The sequence below is a fragment of the Caretta caretta genome, chromosome 1 (genome assembly GCF_965140235.1).
Source record: "Caretta caretta isolate rCarCar2 chromosome 1, rCarCar1.hap1, whole genome shotgun sequence".
Lineage (NCBI taxonomy): Eukaryota > Metazoa > Chordata > Testudines > Cheloniidae > Caretta > Caretta caretta.
The window spans coordinates 201709120-201727258 of NC_134206.1; the positions used below are offsets into that span (position 1 = coordinate 201709120).

The 18139-nt window shown below is 42.1% G+C and overlaps 1 protein-coding gene across 2 annotated transcripts in view; it reads right to left on the reverse strand.

The window, feature by feature from the left end:
• CFAP44 (cilia and flagella associated protein 44) overlaps positions 1 to 18139 on the reverse strand; it is an 81527-nt gene that overhangs the window by 37742 nt on the left and 25646 nt on the right. The window contains exons 16-21 of one of the 2 annotated variants that reach the window (XM_048817715.2): positions 12012 to 12221; positions 11415 to 11525; positions 4542 to 4694; positions 2504 to 2725; positions 1776 to 1921; positions 343 to 613 (exon numbers count right to left, since the gene is read on the reverse strand). In XM_048817715.2, the coding sequence (XP_048673672.2) occupies positions 343 to 613; positions 1776 to 1921; positions 2504 to 2725; positions 4542 to 4694; positions 11415 to 11525; positions 12012 to 12221 (1113 nt within the window). The remainder of the gene's footprint in view (positions 1 to 342; positions 614 to 1775; positions 1922 to 2503; positions 2726 to 4541; positions 4695 to 11414; positions 11526 to 12011; positions 12222 to 18139) is intronic. The other variant, XM_048817725.2, reaches the window with a different exon arrangement.

Here is an 18139-nt window from a genome sequence, read left to right on the forward strand (position 1 = left end):
CTTACTTACACTTTTAGAGGGAAGAAAAAAAGCACTGAGAGGAAAAAGAGAAGGAGCATTACAGACATAAAGACTATTATTACATTAGCAGACATTTTGTGTGGGCTCAGATTCACAAATTGCTTTGAAAACCCTCAGTTTTTGTCATGAATGACCCACAATGCGAAAAGCCTGGGTGTTTTTTGCACAGAAGCAGTAACAGGCCCAGCAATACTTAGCACTAGAGGGTACTCTGGTATTCATAGATTTAGACGTGTCCTGGAGAATTAATTGTAATGCTTTTACCTATGCACCAGAACACAAGACAGAAGAATTAGGGAATGTCTTCATTCAGTCACTTACTCTTGGAGAGGGCACTTTCGCTTTTAGCTCTCTTTGAATGTCCTCTGGAGACAAGATATTGAAGGTAAAGATGTTGCTATCTGCTCCACAGGTAACCAGGAACCGGTCATCATAACTAGAGTAGATATCCTGGATTTGGCCATAATCATTGTCATGCATGTTGAAGGACCAGTATCCGTTCATCATGTCTGCTGACAGGTCTTTGTCCTGGAGAGGATAAACTCGCACTGCTCCATCCTTCATCCCACAGAACATCAACAGCTTGCTGGTGCTGTAAAGCGAACAAAAGCTAAACAATTCCAGGTACTGATCTAGAACAGTTAATGTTGCAACAGCAAAAAGCCAATGACACTTGTGAACAAAAGCTAACTTAACACAATGGGTGAAATTCATCCAAATATAAAGGGCTGGAGCAAGGTTCTTTCACCCATACCACTTATGCCCTGCACAAGAGATAAAGGCTGTTGGCAAACTAGGTGACCACACAAGAGTGTCCATGCACCTCCTGTACATCATGGATCTGGCTTCGGAATTGGGTCATGGGGTGGCAGAGAAAATCAATATGGAGTAGACAAGGTATGGACTGGGGAGGGCTTTGGATCAGGATTTGCATGGCTCCATTGGGCTCCAACATCCTCCACAACAGGTGCAGGTTGGTTATTGCCCACAGCCTGGATTAGCAGCTAAAGAGGGGTTGCACAGCTGCCACACAGCCTGGTTCGGGGTTGGGAGGTGACTTTCACCTCCCCATACTCCACCCAATAGAAGGAGAGAAGAAGACAGGTGTAAATTACAGTTTTTATAACCTAAAACGGCTTCCTTGGGGTCAGATCAGGCCTGGTCTCATGGGGTGGGGAGAGCACAAGGACACTCCACTTGTGCAGTCTACATAATGTCCAGTTCAAGCTGCTGGCCTGGTACAATGGAAGTGTGGGGACTGCTCCCTCCATACTCTCCTGGGGAGCAAAGAGCACCCTAAAGGGGGTAAGGAATGGAAGGAGGTAAGGCCATGACTCCATCCCCCTACCCACTGGCCAAGCAAGCACCGAGGTAGTGGACTGCACCCCCATAGGAAGTAGCAGCATCCCAGGGCTTCCCCTGGGCAGAACTTCCCAATGCAGGGATGTGTCTTAAAGTCACAATTGAGCTTTGAGTGCTCAAAAAAGTGGGCGTTTTCAACATGAACATTTTTTAAAAGAAACAATAATGTATTTTACACAGCTGTACTCACAAATCCTACCAATTAGGAATCCTAACGCTGGTAACCAACTAACACTAGGTACCAGGGAATAGAGCAGAACTCTTCTTGAACTCTTGCACGTGGATATTGATCCACACAAGGAAAGAAACAGTGGAATATACCATGATATCTCCAGAGTCCAGTTCATCAGTTTAGTACAAAACAGTAAGTCATAGTGCATAAGCTCTTTTACCAGAAAGAGATCCTTTGGATTGGGTTGTCATCTGTGTTTTCCATAGGAATCACCTCAAAGGGCTCATCTTGCCTGCTTTCAGGGGATATTTCATGATGAACTGGGGAGAATGCACAGTGGTAGAGGTACCCAGAGTCATAGCCACCCTAAAGAAGACAAGGGCCATGAAGAAGACATGAAGAAAGGATGCTGATGCAGGTGTTCAGGAAAATGCGGTTTCATGAATGATTGCTCTTTTCTTAAATTTCTTTTTAAAAATGAATTCATTGCAAGTGAAAGATGCCAGACTAAAAACCCCTGGAAACGCTGTTTATCCACAGAATAAGTCCACCATTATCAGTGGAGCTACAAGCATTTGCCATTCCTCTCTGTCCCACAAATGTGCCTCAGTCATGACCACAAGGGACCACCATCTACTAGTGGGGAAAGAGTTTAGTCCTTGGCCTCTCTGTGGAGGCCACAAAAAGAGTGCTATTTGTTGTGAACTGGAATGACACTGTAAAACCATTTCACAAAGACCACTGAGCACTCGCATCAAGCACTTGGTTTTCTTTGAACACTTGAATATCTTCAAGCATGGGGCACATATGAGCTTGTGTCCTAGAGGCAAAAGACTTTTATTCCAAATACTTTCTCTACGCTATCTAATCCCCAAGTCCATGAATCTTATTGTCTCTACACTTAACAATCCCTTTCTCAAATCAAAAATGAAAGAATATTTAATTTACCAAAGACAGCCAGAATTTCCCTGGTGCTGAATAAAACCCGCAGACAATGGGGCTGGGCTCCTGTGGGACATAGATGGGTGGCAGTGGCTCCTCTTTCTTAGGCTCTGCCTCTGGCTCTTCTTCTATCTCAATTCCCATCTCCTGCTGTTTCTTTATCCACTGCAACCTTGCCTTCTCCTCCTCCTGTTTCTTTTTCTCTCTGCGCTCAATCTCTTCTTCCCTCTGTTACAGAACGCAGTGAAAAATGAGTCATGAAACCAATGCACCATTGACTGAAAGGACCTCATGATAAAAATGCTAGAAATTAGGGAAGTATTCCTCGCAACTAAGCAGAGATCAGGCATGTCTACACAACCCCACAGTGCAGACTATGGGGGTGTGAAATGCAGCACACACTAAAATGTTGTGCTGCAATTGCCCATACCTGCCCTACAAACACGAACTAAAAGGCACACGTTTCTCGTTAACATAGTCCTATTTGAAATGCGACTGCATTAACACAAACTAGGTACCTTTTAGTTCAAGCTAGCGGGGACTACATGGAGTAGTTACAGCACAACACTTTGATGCACTCAGCAATTCAGACTCCCATAGTCCGCACTGCAGGGCCTGTGTAGACAAGCCCCATCATACCTCATTTGAATCCCCTCATTCCCTCCTCCTCTCATATTCTGCCTCCAAGGACTAACGAAACAGCAAGCACCCTCCACCAGAGACACGCTAAATGCAGCTTTTCCCAAGCAAATCAATCCTTGTGTTAGCCGGAGGATTTGCTTGACTGCAATGGGAGATTCTCTATCAACTCATGGACTGGACGCACTACTTCCGCAGTGCCCCCAAACTCTGTCCTTTACTTGCCCCAAAGTAAAAGCGACCATGCTGGAGACTTGAATTCAGATTCCCATGTGGCATTGCATTGTTTGTGCTCAAACATAAGTTTAAAGTGAAAACAAAATGTTTGTAATGACCTTCCTTCTGAACACTGAATTGAGGAGTACTGCCATTGCCAATTTATACAATCTTTAAAATCTTCATGTTATTAAAACTTATCTTTGCATAAATAAGTGTCAAATATCACACAATCTTTTCCCAGGGACATATTAGCTTTGTAAGGTAGCCAAAGACATCTCTTCTTCCTGAGTACTGAATTCTTACTGTGTATGCTGGGGCTTTGCCAGATCTTTAACAAAACATCGAGGTAGTAGTTATAAATCTTTGAAAATATGGTTGAGAATGGAAGTGCCATCACTCAAGAGAGGTAGCTGTGATGTGCTAGATGGAGCACTGATGCTTAGAGTCAGGTAATCAGTGTTCTAATCCTTAGCCTGCCACTGAGTGCTTTTCAGTTTCCCAAAATACCCACTGGTGAAAGAGTGTGTAACGCCAGTGCTATCTAAGGTGTTGCCCATATTTATACCAGCAGTGAATGTGGCCACACATGTCTTCAAAGGAGCGAGTCCTCATTGAGGAATACATAAATACAATTCTGACTTCTTTTTTTTTTTTATAAGAGTAGTCCATTTACAGTTATCACAGCACACAAAAAAGTATCAGAAAAATTTAACTGGTGAAAAATAACCATTTTTCATGTTTGATTAACTCAGAAGTGACCAAATGCATGTTTATGAAACTGTTTAAAAGAATTTCCTTTGTGGCTGGGATCAAGCATGAGAAATTACAGCTGTAAGGATAATTTTTCTGAAAATTAAAAGACAAAAAATATATTTTTAGAATGGAAGTGACATATTAACTTTAACTCTGCTACCACTAGTATAATCCTATAATATACATGCATTATAAGCTATGTTATTCCTCAGCTCCACTTTTTATTTCCATGAATTAGTGTTGCAACATATATTTTCCAATTGATGAAGCAAAGCCAGGAGTGGTCTGTGCCTGGTCATTCCTTATGAATGGCTCAGCTAGAACCCTGCATTCAGCACTACACAGACTAGCAACTTGAGTGGAGTAGTTTTGTACTCTAGGGATACTGGTAACTGGGTATGAGAATTTAATTCCCCACAGGACATTTCTTTACCTTGATACGGGATTTAATGCTGCAGAAATGGAAATACTGTGTGGGCAGGTCATTGATCTCATAGGTGGATACTGTGTCCTGTTCTCCAAGGATGGGTGCAGGAACCTGAAGAGCAAAGCCATTTTCACAGAGCACAAGCAGCATGCTCTCTGCCTGTAGAACAGCACATAAAACACAACCATTAGACAGACATATGGAACTGGGAGAGAGGCAGAGTAAAGCTAAAGGTCAGAAGTTGTTAAGCCACAAAGTCAAAGCACCATTCATTTTATGTGATTATGTCAATAGACGCATCACCACCAGAAATCAGAGAATATCATTTTAGACTGAGAGCAGCATGATGATGTTTAGTGTCACAAGGAGGCTTGCCCCTTTAAATGAAGCAGGTCCAGTTCCTCTGTGCAAGTACAGGTGCTCCCAATTGGCCAATTAAAAAGACAGAACAGCACCTGGTGCTCTAAAGGATCAGGGAGCATTAGAGAGGGAGGAGGCTTGTAGGGATGGCTAGAGGGGGGCTTTGCTAGCTGACCTCCCAAAGGCAGAGAGGCAGGACAGAAAGTTAAAGGCAGAAGAGCAGCAGATGGCATTGTATGCTGACTTCCAAGCCAGAAAGCTGGAGCTGAGGACCAGAAAGGGCTGAAGTTGGGAACAGTGGAAGTACCTACCTGCTTGCCTGTCTGAGATGGGAGGTTAACAGAACAGGGGAAGCAATGGATACTCCACTGCTGAGGATGAACTCCCAGCAGATGGTTTGGGGGATGTGGGTGTCATTCTGCTAGAAAGAGTGGAGATGCACTTGACCTGTAAGGGCTTGGGTGGCTGTCATGGCAGAAGGCCAGGAGAGGACAGAAGTAGAGCCCAAGGGTGGTGGAGGATGCCAGAGAATGGTATGTGCTATGTTGATGGACGAGCTGTTGTGGGGTTATAAGAACTAGATGCACTGGGGGTGATAAAGGGACTATGTTTTGGGACTTCTGTTATGGATTATTTGCTCTATGTTTTTGTAATAAGCCAGCCTCAAGGCAGGGTATTAGTGAGGCAAGAGAGACTGTGGGGGGGAAGTCTCTAGGAGCCTGAGAGAGGAAGGGGGACTGAAGACCAGGTGTTAGGGTGCCCTGCTGCAAGGAGGTGCTCAGGGAAGATGGGGAAACATTCACACCTTGTGAGTTTGGCTTCTTTGAAAGATGGTGTGACGCATGACCAGAAAGGGTTAAGCATCCTGCAGGATAAATGACTCAGATTCAGCCCTTAAAGATATATGGGGAGATAATGTTTGTGTTTTTGTGTATTTACATATATATTGGTAGTGGTCAACAATGTAATCAAACAGTTCCTGTCTATGCTGTATTCCAGGGATTGGCAATGTTTGCCATGCAGCCCGCCAGGATAAGCCCCCTGGCAGGCTGGGCGGGGTTGTTTACCTGCCGCATCCACAGGTTTGGCCGATTGCGGCTCCCACTGGCTGCACTTTGCCGCTCCAGGCCAAAGGGGGCTGCGGGAAGCAGCGCAGGCCCAGGGATGTGCTGGCTGCCGCTTTCCGCAGCCCCCATTGGCCTGGAGCAGTGAACTCCATAATCAGATGTGGCAGGTAAACAAACCAGCCCGGCCCGCCAGGGGGCTCACCCTTGCAGGCCACGTGCCAAAGGTTGCCAATCCCTGCTGTATTCTGTTAATTCAGAGATCAAAAGAACATCTTAACATTTAAATGAACTGTAAACATAGGATGTTGCTGTATTCATCTCTTTGAAATGTATAGCATATCATCTGCAAATGGTGGGAAAACAGGCAATTGCCTTATGTTAATCTGTATGAATAATTACCGGGCGATAATTAGGAAATGACGGTCTATTGTTCGCTGAGGGACTCCAGCCTGTGAAAGGAGGCCTGAATTGTATAAAAGATGTTTGGGTCCCAGTCCTTTTTATCTCAGATCTGCTTAAGCTTCACCAGGGGAAGTTTGAGTCGCAAGATTGAGATCCCAGTTCTAAGCTGGAATACCCTGAATATGATATTGGACATTGGATTAAATTCTAAAAGAACTCTTTGCAACTACCGAGCTCACCATCTCTACTACGAAACTGACCTAAGAACTTTATTCATATCTGTATGTACACAGATATTTTAACCTATACACTCTCTCTCTTCTTTTTTTTAATAAATTTTAGTTTAGTTAATAAGAATTGGCTGTAAGCGTGTATTTGGGTAAGATCTGAGTTATTCATTAACCTGGTGGGTAATGTGTCCAATCCTTTGGGATTGGTAGAATTTTTTAATATGATGAACAAGATTTTCAGTAATCCTCAGCATATCTGACTTGGCTGTCTGGGTGGAGGCCTGAGGCTGGGTTACTGTAAGGGAACTGTGTTGTTGGCTTCTGGGCAACTGGTGAGGTAATAAAGAAGCTGTTTTGTGCTGGCTTGGTAAATCTAAGTATTGGAATATCCACCAGTTTTGGGGATTGTCAGCCCCATTCTTTGCAGGTCACCCTAATTGAGTGACCTCAGCTGGCTCCCCCGGGACTCCGGTCACAGATGGGTCTGAACCAAAAGCTTGTGTCAGAGGTTTTGTTTGAATAAGCAACTGAAAGTTTAGGTGCTTTATCTGTACTATACATATCTCTTATGTCTTTAAGACTGGGATGGAAATCTTGGGGGAAAAAACCTCCAGCTATCTTGCAGGGTTTCTGGTCCCTGTTAGATCCCTGAAATGCCAGTGTCAGAGGAATAACTGAGGTAGGAGGAAGAATTATCCAAACTTTTTAAATTGCAATAAAAGTCAAGTTTGCATATAGGTGTTTTTCCCCAAAGGAGGCCTCGGGGATGGGGCGGGGGGTCTTTATTTTATCTGAAGTAATTCACCCAGCCCTAATGTGCAAAGGGAGCTAGCTGCAGTTGCTGTGGGAATCAGAACTTAGAATTACATTGCTTTTGTGCACGTAAAATCTGCAGCTAAAAGTTCCATTAATTAAATGTTCATCTTTTAATCTTCTTCACTTATATTAAAGTGAGAAAAATGAAGATACATTTGACAGTTATAACCTAGAAATTATACATGCAAATAAATACACGGTTAGAGGGTTTCTGCACCTAGCTGCAAGGTTGGGATAGATACTTGTCGCTGCTGGGCAGGAGGACAATCAGAAGAGCCTGACAAGCCAGAGGGAGAAGACATACTGGTGCTTGTTAGGTAAACAGGGAGCAGTCTGCCATCATAGAATGACTCCAAGAGGGCAGCTATGAGCTAATTCCCACGGTTATTTAGGCCAGGTCTAGTCTAGATAGGGTTTGCCAGTACAGCTATACTAGTATGTACAGCTATGTTGGCAAACCCCCTGGCAGAGACACAACTTATACCAGCAAAAAAATCCTTTTGCTAGTATAGCTTATATCAGTTCCCCCAAACAAAACAAGCTATACTGGCTAAAGGACTTTTTTGGCCAGTATAACTGAATCTACACTTATGCTAATAGAGATCAAACAAGATTTGTTTTCATCTGTCTATCTCCTGTAGTTTGCTATTACATTACTTCTACATTATGATACCCTGTAAGTAAATAACCCTAGATCAAAGGTATGTTAATTTGAGATGGTAGTCACATGTTAAAACTTCATAAAAACTAATGGAATGTTACTTGTATTGTTTTTGCTTATCTATTTCTATTATAATGTGATGGCAGGTAATTACATTATGTATAGTCTTGTAACTAAATAACCCCCTAAATGCAGATGAAGCCTTGGGGAAATGCAAACAAAGAAGAGTGCTAACTTCAAAGCAAGGGCATTGTGTTCAATGGGAAATCACAGACTCAGTCTGTATTTCTTACTCATCAAAACCCATGTGGGTGAAGACACTGTTCAGACTATTTTCTGGAGAAGCTTAAAAATGGATTTCATGGAAAGATCCTGTATTTTTGAACTGTTTGGACACCTACAGGGAAGCTTTCCAGATGCAAGGCAGAGTTCCCCAGTGTTATTCTGGGTGACCCTGAGAGGCTTTTGGAAAGCTAGCAGATTACTACATTTGGATTTAAAAACTTTGACTCACCTGTTAATGTATTTTACCTGCTTTAACCTCTAAATAACTCATTTTTTTTCTTAGCTTATAAATCTTTAGTTAGTTTACTAGAGATTTGGCTACCAGTGTGACCAGTGTAAGGTCCAGAGTTCCAATTGATTTGGGGTAAAGGACTGATCCTTTGGGATTGGGAGTAACCTAATGTGATTTTTGGTTTATATAACCTTTTATCACAAACTCCAGTTTGTCTGGATGGCAAGATGGGCTAGAGAGCTTAGGGAGACTCCCTGTGACTCCATGGTAATACTGGTATAGTGATCCAGGAGTGCACATTTGTTACTGGCTTGGTGAAATCTAATTATAGAATGTACCACCAGTTTGGGGTGTCTGCCCTGTTTTCTGACAGTCTGACCTGAGACTGGCACTCTCAGTTGTGAGCCACTCCAGACAGCATGACAATCTACGCTAGGGTTTTTTGCTGGTTTATAAAATTCATAAAGAATCACATACCCCCAACCAACAATATTACCCTGGCAGAAGTTTCTAGGGTGAACCTGGCCTTATTAAACTTTTGAAATCTTTGTTTTTAATAACAAAATTCTATCTGAATTAGTCATGGACAAACACCAAAGGCACTGGAGCTTGAGTTCAGAGAAACACCCAAGGGTTTGCTTTTGGTGCTTTGAAAGCTTTGTTTACAATTGCACATGCCTATTTGAACATGGGCAACAGGCACAGTCAATGTTCAAACCAGTGCTTTTTAAATGAAAACTAAGCCTTAAACAACAAGGAGTACTTGTGGCACCTTAGAGACTAACGCATTTATTTGGTCATAAGCTTTTGTGGGCTAAAACCCACTTTATCAGGTGCATGGAGTGGAAAATACAGTAGGAAGAGATAAATACATAGGACATGAAAAGATGGGGGTTGCCTTACCAATTCTAAGGAGACAATTCAATTAAAGTGGGCTATTATCAACAGGAGGAGAAATCACTTTTGTAGTGGTAATCAGGGTGGCCCATTTCAAACAGTTGACAAGAAGATGTGAGTAACAGTATGAGGAAAATTAGCATGGGGAAATTAGTTTTTAGTTCTTGTAGTGACCCATCTACTTCCAGTCTTTATTCAGGCCTAATTTGATGGTGTCCAGTTTGCAAATTAATTCCAGTTCTGCAGGTTCTCGTTGGAGTCTGTTTTTGAAGTTTTTTTTGCTGAAGAATTGCCACTTTAAAATCTGTTATTGAGTGTCCAGGGAGGTTGAAGTGTTCTCCGGCTGGTTTTTGAATGTTATAATTCTTGATGTCTGATTTGTGTCCATTTATTCTTTTGCCTAGAGACTGTCCGGTTTGGCCAATGTATATGGCAGAGGGGCATTGTTGGTACATGATGACATCTATCACATTGGTAGATGTGCATGTGAACGAGCCCCTGACAGTGTGGCTGATGTGGTTAGGTCCTATGATGGTGTCCTATGAATAGATACGTGGAGAGAGTTGGCAACGGGGTTTGTTGCAGGGATAGGTTCCTGGGTTAGTGTTTTTGTTTAGTGGTGTGTAGTTGCTGGTGAGTATCTGCTTCAGGTTGGGGGGGCTGTCTGTAAGCGAGGACTGGCCTGTCTCCCAAGGTCTGTGAGAGTGAGGAATCATCCTTCAGGATAGGTTGTAGATCCTTGATGATGTGCTGGAGAGGTTTTAGTTGGGGGCTGAAGGTGACGGCTAGTGGCATTCTGTTAGGCCCAACAAAGAAAGTAACAGAATGCCACTAGCCCTTTGCCAACTCTGTCCACATATCTATTCAAGGGACACCATCATAGGACCTAACCACATCAGCTACACCATCAGGGGCTCGTTCACATATACATCTACCAATGTGATAGATGTCATCATGTGCCAGCAATGCCCCTCTGCCATGTATACTGGCCAAACCGGACAGTCTCTAGGCAAAAGAATAAATAGAGACAAATCAGATGTCAAGAATTATAATATTCAAAAACCAACCAGAGAACACTTCAACCTCTCTGGACACTCAATAACAGACTTAAAAGTGGCAATTCTTCAGCAAAAAAACTTCAAAAACAGACTCCAACGAGAACCTGCAGAACTGGAATTAATTTGCAAACTGGACACCATCAAATTAGGCCTGAATAAAGACTGGAAGTAGATGGGTCACTACAAGAACTAAAAACTAATTTCCCCATGCTAATTTTCCTCATACTGTTACTCATATCTTCTTGTCAACTGTTTGAAATGGGCCACCCTAATTACCACTACAAAAGTGATTTCTCCTCCTGTTGATAATAGCCCACTTTAATTGAATTGTCTCCTTTAGAATTGGTAAGACAGCTCCCATCTTTTCATGTCCTATGTATATTTATCATCCTACTGTATTTTCCACTCCATGCATCTGATGAAGTGGGTTTTAGCCCACGAAAGCTTATTCCCAAATAAATTTGTTAGTCTCTAAGGTGCCACAAGTACTCCTCATTGTTTTTGCTGACATAGACTAACACGGCTACAACTCTTAAGCCTTAAAAGTTTCACTCGCGGATGCAAAGGCTTGTTTCTCACACAGGAGCAAGTCAAGGTGGTGGCCAAGTTTTTGATGGCTTCCAGGTGATCCTGCACTCTGTTGCTCAGGTCCAAAACACTCTTAAGTGATTGCACTGAAGGACAATTCTGTTTAGTAATAGCTCTCATCCTGAAATGGCATGAAGCTTTTGGCAGCAAAGTGTCTGTAATACAGTGCTTAGATGAGGATTCTTCATCCTTAAGATAACAATGTAGGATATAACATCAGTGTGTTGAAACAGCATCTTTTAAAAATAAGATCCAAGCACCAGGAAAAACATTCACCACTCACGTGAGAAAGTGGAGACCACTGTAATGCCTGCACAGGCCCAGGGACACAAATGTATCCAATTGGCTCATATTTGTCTTCAACAGCAAAGAAGAAGACTGTTTTGTCTTTACTCTGAGAAAGAAAAGAAGATAGATAACAAAAAGCATGCATTTCAAGGCTCTCTAATCATTTCACATACTTGCCAACTTCAAATAGGCACATACTCCTCACCTCTATGCCATGCATTCCCAATATTTGTCAGCCAATACAATTCCCTACTAACTGGATAGATAATCTACTTAGACCCACCACAGATACAGAAAATCAGTTAATTCTAGGCACTAAGTTATCCTCTCCCAAGTGCTTTGGGATCTTTTCTCCCTGAGCCTCTCCTGCTTTTGCAGGGGTCTTACCCTGTAGCCCATACAACCCTTGATCTCCATGGTCCACGTGACAGCAGATGTTATTTCCTGCAATGGCTAAGAGGAGATCACAAGAAAAGCCTCCTTGAGGCAGGTATGATTGGATAAATCAATAAATAAGCACAATCATGTCACCTTAAAATAGATTTATATTTTTGGCTTAATAAAAACAATTCAGTGAATAAGTCAGACATACCCCCGTGGCAAGTACTTCCCCATTTCGTTCATATGCCAAGGCTGTAACTGCAGCAGTGTGGGGTTTAAAAGCTTGTTTCAGACGCATCTCTGCATTCCCTACATTGGTCCGTCCTGCAACAATGGCGAGTCCCCTGGGATCATAAACTTCAATAATGCGAACAACGCCATCTTCAAAGCCAACAGCAATTAGACCTCCTTTGGGATTTACCTGTGCATAATGAAATTAAAAAACACTTGCATCTTCAGGCAGAAGAAAAAATTTGTAGACTCCAAGGCCAGGAGAGACAAGTGTGATCACCTAGTTTAACCTACATACCACAGACCATACCTTCCTCAAAATAATTCCTGTTTGAACTAACGCATATCTTTTAGAAAAACACCGAACCTTGATTTTAGCCACCACAAACCTTGGTAAGTTGTTCCAATGGTTAATTACACTCATGGTTAAAAATGTACACCTTATTTCCACTCTGAATTTGTCTAGCTTCAACCTACAGCCATTGAATCTTGTTATAGCTTTGTCTGCTAGATTGAAGAGCCCACTATCAAATATTCCCATAGCAGTTGCACCAGTGCCAAATACAGAAGTAATATAACCTCTGTACTCCTACTCAATATTCCCATTTATGTATCCAGGGACTGCGTTAGTTCTTGTTACCATATCATCACACTTTGAGCTCAGCTTCAGCTGACTATATACCATGACCCCCACATCTTTTACAGAATCACTGCTTCTCAGGATAGAGTGCCCCATCCTGTAAGTATGGCCTACATTCTTTGTTAATAGATGTATAACCTTACATTTGGCCATATTAAAACACATTGTTCGCTATCAACCAGTTTACCATTAGAACAACATAAGAATGGCCATACTGAGTCAGACCAATGATCCATCTAGCCCAGTATACCATCTTCCAACAGTGGCCAGAGGTGCTTCAGAGGTAATAAAGAGAACAGGGCAGTTATTGAGGGATCCATCTACCCCCTGTCCTCCACCCTCTGGCAGTCAGAGGTTTAGGGACATCCAAAGCATGGAGTTGCATCCCTGACCATGTTGGCTAATAGCCATGGATGGACCTATTCTCCATTAAGTTACCCAATTTTTTTTTTAACCCAGTTATGGTTTTGGCCTTCACAACATCCCATGGCAACAAGTTCCACAGGTTGGCTGTTTAGTTCCTTAAGTTAGTTTTTAACCTGACGCCTATTAATTTCATTGGGTGACCCCTAGTTCTTGTGATATGTGAAGAGGTAAATAACACCTCTTTATTCACTTTCTCCACACCATTCATGATTTTATAAACCTCTATCATATCCCCCCTCAGTCGTCTCCTTTCTAAGACGAATAATACAAATCTTTTAAATCTTTCTTCTTATGGAAGCTGTTCCATACCCTTGATAACTTTTTTTGGCCTTCTCTGTATCTTTTCCAATTCTAATATATATTTTTTGAGATGGGGCAACTAAAAGTAGACATAGTAATCCAGGTGTGGGCTCACCATGGATTTATATAGTGGCATTATGATATTTCCTGTCTTACCTGTTCCTTTCCCAATGGTTCCTAACATTGTTAGTGTTTTTGATAGTCATTGCACATTAAGCACATGTTTTCAGAGAACTATCCACAAGGACTCCAAGATTTCTTTCTTGAGTGTCAACAGCTAATTTAGACCCCCATCGTTTTATATGTAAAGCTGGGATTATGTTTTCCAGAGTGCATTACTTTGCATTTATCAACAATGAATTTCATCTGCCATTTTGTTACGCAATCACCCTGTTTTGTGAGATCCCTTCATAATTCTGCAGTCTGCTTTAGATTTAACTATTTTGAGTAATTTTATATCATCTGCTAATTTTGCAACCATTTAGTGATCCATGAGTGGACCTTTCCTCTTATGACATAACTACTTACTTTGCTTAAGAGCCTTTGGGGAGGGACCTTGTTGAAGGCTTTCTGAAAATCCAAGTACACTGTATTCACTGGATCACGTTTGTCTACGTATTTGTTGATCCCTCAAAGAATTCTAATAGATTGGTGAGGCACGATTTCCCTTTACAAAAGCTGTGTTGACTCTTCCCCAGCGTATCATGTTCATCTACATGACTGATAATTCCGTTCTTCACTATAGCTTCAACCAATTTCCTGGTATGGAAATTAGGCTTACCGGCCTGTAATTATCAGGATTGACTTTGAAGACTCTTAAAAATCAGTGTTAGATTATCTATCTTCCAGTCATCTGAACAGAGATTGACTTAAGCAACAGGTTACATATACCACAGTTGGTAGTTCTGCAATTTCATATTTGAGCTCCTTCAGAACTCTTAGGTGAATACCATCTGGTTCTGATGACTTACTATCATTTAATTTATCAATTCTTCCAAAACCTTCTCTACTGACACCTCAACCCGGGACAGCTCTTGAGATCTGCCACTCGAAAGAATGGCTCCAGTGTAGGAATCTCCCTCACATCCTCTGCAGTGAAGAACAATGCAAGAATTCATTTAGTTTTTCTGCAACAGCCTTGTCTTCCTTGAGAGTTCCTTTAGCACCTTGATCATCCAGTGGCCCATTGATTGTATGGCAGGCTTCTTGCCCTTCCTGCTTCTGACATACTTCAAAAAAAATGTTGTTATATTTTGGGTCTTTTGCTAGTTGCTCTTCAAATTCCTTTTTGGCCTGCCTAATTATACTTTTATCCTTGACTTGCCAGAGTTTATGCTCCTTTCTATCTTTCTCAGTAGGATTTGACTTCCAGTTCTACCAAGCGATCCAGATCACTTTGCATCAGTGACTTGTATTCTTCATTATTTACCACTCCCCTAATCTGTGTGTCATCTGCAAACTTTCTCGGTGATGATTTTGTTTCCTTCCAGGTCATTAATAATAATGTTAAATAGCATAGGGCAAAAACTAATCACTGTGGGGCCCCACTAGAAACACACCTGCTCAATGATGAATCCCCATATATAATTATATATGAGATCTGTCAGTCTATTATTAATCCATTTAATGTGTTCCATGTTCATTTTGTATTCTAATTTTTTAATCAAAACATTGTGCAGTACCACGTCAAATGCCTTAATGAAGTATATTATATTGAGACCATTGCCTTTATCAACCAAATATGCATTTTCATTAAAAAAATTAAGCTAGTTTGATAGGGTCAATTTTCCATAAATCTATGCTGATTGGCATTAATAAAGCATTAGAGGATAATTTAATTTAATCAAGTCCCATATCAGCTACTCCATTATTTTACCTGGGATCAACATCAGGCTGATACTGAGAAACTATATAGCACACAGCTCTAGAGTTAACATATACTCCATCTCATAAATCATTCTATATGGAGTTTCTGTTGTCCACATACATGAAGGAAAGAGTCACATGGAGAGTTTAATTTTAAAAGCTTAGTAGTCTTTAGCGATGCTACATACCACCATGGAAAATGAGCTTTGATTTTGATGTCAGGCCAGAGGGGACTCACATGCTTGTAACTCATAGGACAGTGGCGTAAGAACATAAGAACAGCCATACTAGGTCAGACCAAAGGTCCATCTAGCCAGGTATCCTGTCTTCTGACAGTGGCCAATGCCAGGTGCCCCAGAGGGAATGAACAGAACAGGGCAATCATCAAGTGATCCATCGCCTGTCGCCCATTCTCAGCTTCTGGCAAACAGAGGCTAGGGATGCTATCTGAACCAGCAGCAGCTTCTAATATTCTTTTTAGGGAGGAGATATTTAAATGATCCTAGACAAATAAATGGCTCGTAGCATATGATATAAATTGACTTACTTTCATTGACTGGCTACTTGCAGTAGGAACTTACATACCGGGCTCAGTCCTTTTATCCATCTAGCCAAGTATTCTCCCTCAGGCAGTGTTCAGATACCAATACTTCAAAGGAAACTGAATGAAAATGTTCTAGGATACACTATGGGCCAGATTTACAAAGGTATTTGGGCACTTAAAGATGCAGAGAGGCACCTAGTGGGATTTAAGCATAAGTAGGTAAGGTGCCTAATTGACTTTCAATGAGAGTTAGGTACCTAGCTGCATCTTTAAAAGTATCTGTTTACCCTTGTAAATCTGGCCATGAGTATAGTGCTGTATATTTGTAGGACCCAATCAACTTACTCCATAAGCACACAGTTGGTCACCTAAATATAGTCATAAGATTGCATAGCACAAATGCTCTTGAAAGCATAGTGCTAAAGCCACCCTACCCTTTAAAAATCAAGGTGCAGTATTTCTCTCTCTGACTTCCTGTATAAGTGAACTCTGCAGGCTTACTATAAATGTTTCCTCAAAAACATGTCAACACAAGAGTTTAACTCAAGTTAATTGATTGCCAGTTAACTCAAGTTAGCTAATATGTTTTAAAAGGTAATATAGATACTCCACAAATGTTCAGTCCTGGTCACAATCATTTGTGGAGTGTCTAAACCTGTTAGCTAACTCAAGTTAATTGGCAATTGTGATGGGGTGGACTAGGCCCTTAGGCCCCCTGTTCGAGGCCTCGCAGCTTGCCACACCCCGCCCCAGAAAAGGGCAGTGGAGAGAGTCCTCCAAGCTGCCGAGAGAGGTTGCATGGGACACAGCCAATCAGGAAAGAGGCTGCAGGGAGCAGCCAATCAGGGCCCAACAGGCTAGTATAAAAGAGCTAGAGGGCCAGAGTGAGTGCAGTTGCTGCCTGGAGCCAGAGGAGGGAACTTGGTGCTCCTGGTTTGCCAAAGGACCTCGAACAGAGCAGTTGCTGGCCGGAACCAGGGGAGCAAGAAGGGGCTCCTGGCTGGCTGCTGGGACTCAATCAGGAGAAGGCCCTGAGGTAAGGGTGAATAATGTGCTGGGACCATGGGGAGGTGGCCCAGGGAATCATAGCAGCAACACAATTTAGTTAAAGGGATGTGGCGGACGCCTGCTATCTGTAAGATCCCTGGGTTGTAACTTGGAGTCCCAGGCAGGCACAGGTCCCCACACCCATTCGCCACTGGGGAAGTAGTCTGGACTTTGATGCACCCCAAGAAGGGGATCTGAACTGTTTGGTGGGCTCAGAGAGGGCAAAGATGTTGCCTCCATGGAGGGAACTCTGGGGGCGGGGGGGTTTGATATCAGGGCCAAGACTATTTAAAGACTGCTGGACTAAATAAGGACATGAGCCCAGGGATGGCTTCCGAAAGACACTGACCAACCAAGGAGTACTGGAACAGGCCCCCGTTGGACTTGTACCATGAAAGGGGTTTATCTGTCTGTTGTTTCACATACAAACTGTGTGTGACTCAGCCAGAGGGCTGAGTTGCTGAAGACTCAGTGCAAGGCAGAGAGAAAGTGCAAGCACAAACACTCTGCCAAGGGGGCTGTGACACAGGGCCAGAAAGAATTAAGCAACCAGCAGGCTAAATGACCCAAATTCAACCTTTAGAGACTTGTTAGAAAAGTACATAAATGGTAATTAAGGTCATTTCATGTTTGATAGACTAGAGCTTTGAAATGCAAACCTGTATTGTTTCCCATTGATTCAGAGATCTAAAGGGAATATTAACATTTAGATGAAACTTGGGTGTAATAATGTCATTGTCTATATTTCTCTTTGAAGTCTGTAGTAAATTGTCTATGAACTGCTTAATGGATAATTACCTTATGCTGATGAATGCAACTAGTCACTTGTGTATACATAGGAAATAGGTAGCTTTACTACGAAGCAGCTATTCTTCACCCAAGGGATACCTGCTGTCAAGAGGCTATCATAGCCTGCCAGTGATCTATATAAAGAAATCTTGGGTGCTGATCCTTTTACCTCAGATCTGCTTAAGCTTCATCAGGGGAAGTTTGAGTCGCAACACTGAGGTATCCAGTCCCATCTGAATCACCCTGATATTGGACATTGGACTGTAACCTATGGACTAATTCTGAAAGGACGTTTTGCAGCTCTAAAGCTCATCATCTCTACTATGAAACTGACCTAAGAACTTTATTCATATCTGTATGTATAAGGATCTTTTAACCAATACTTTCTTTTTAATAAAGCTTAGTTTAGTTAATAAGAATTGGCTGTAAGTGTGTATTTGGGCAAGATCTGAGATATTCATTAACCTGGTGGGTAATGTGTCTGATCCTTTGGGAC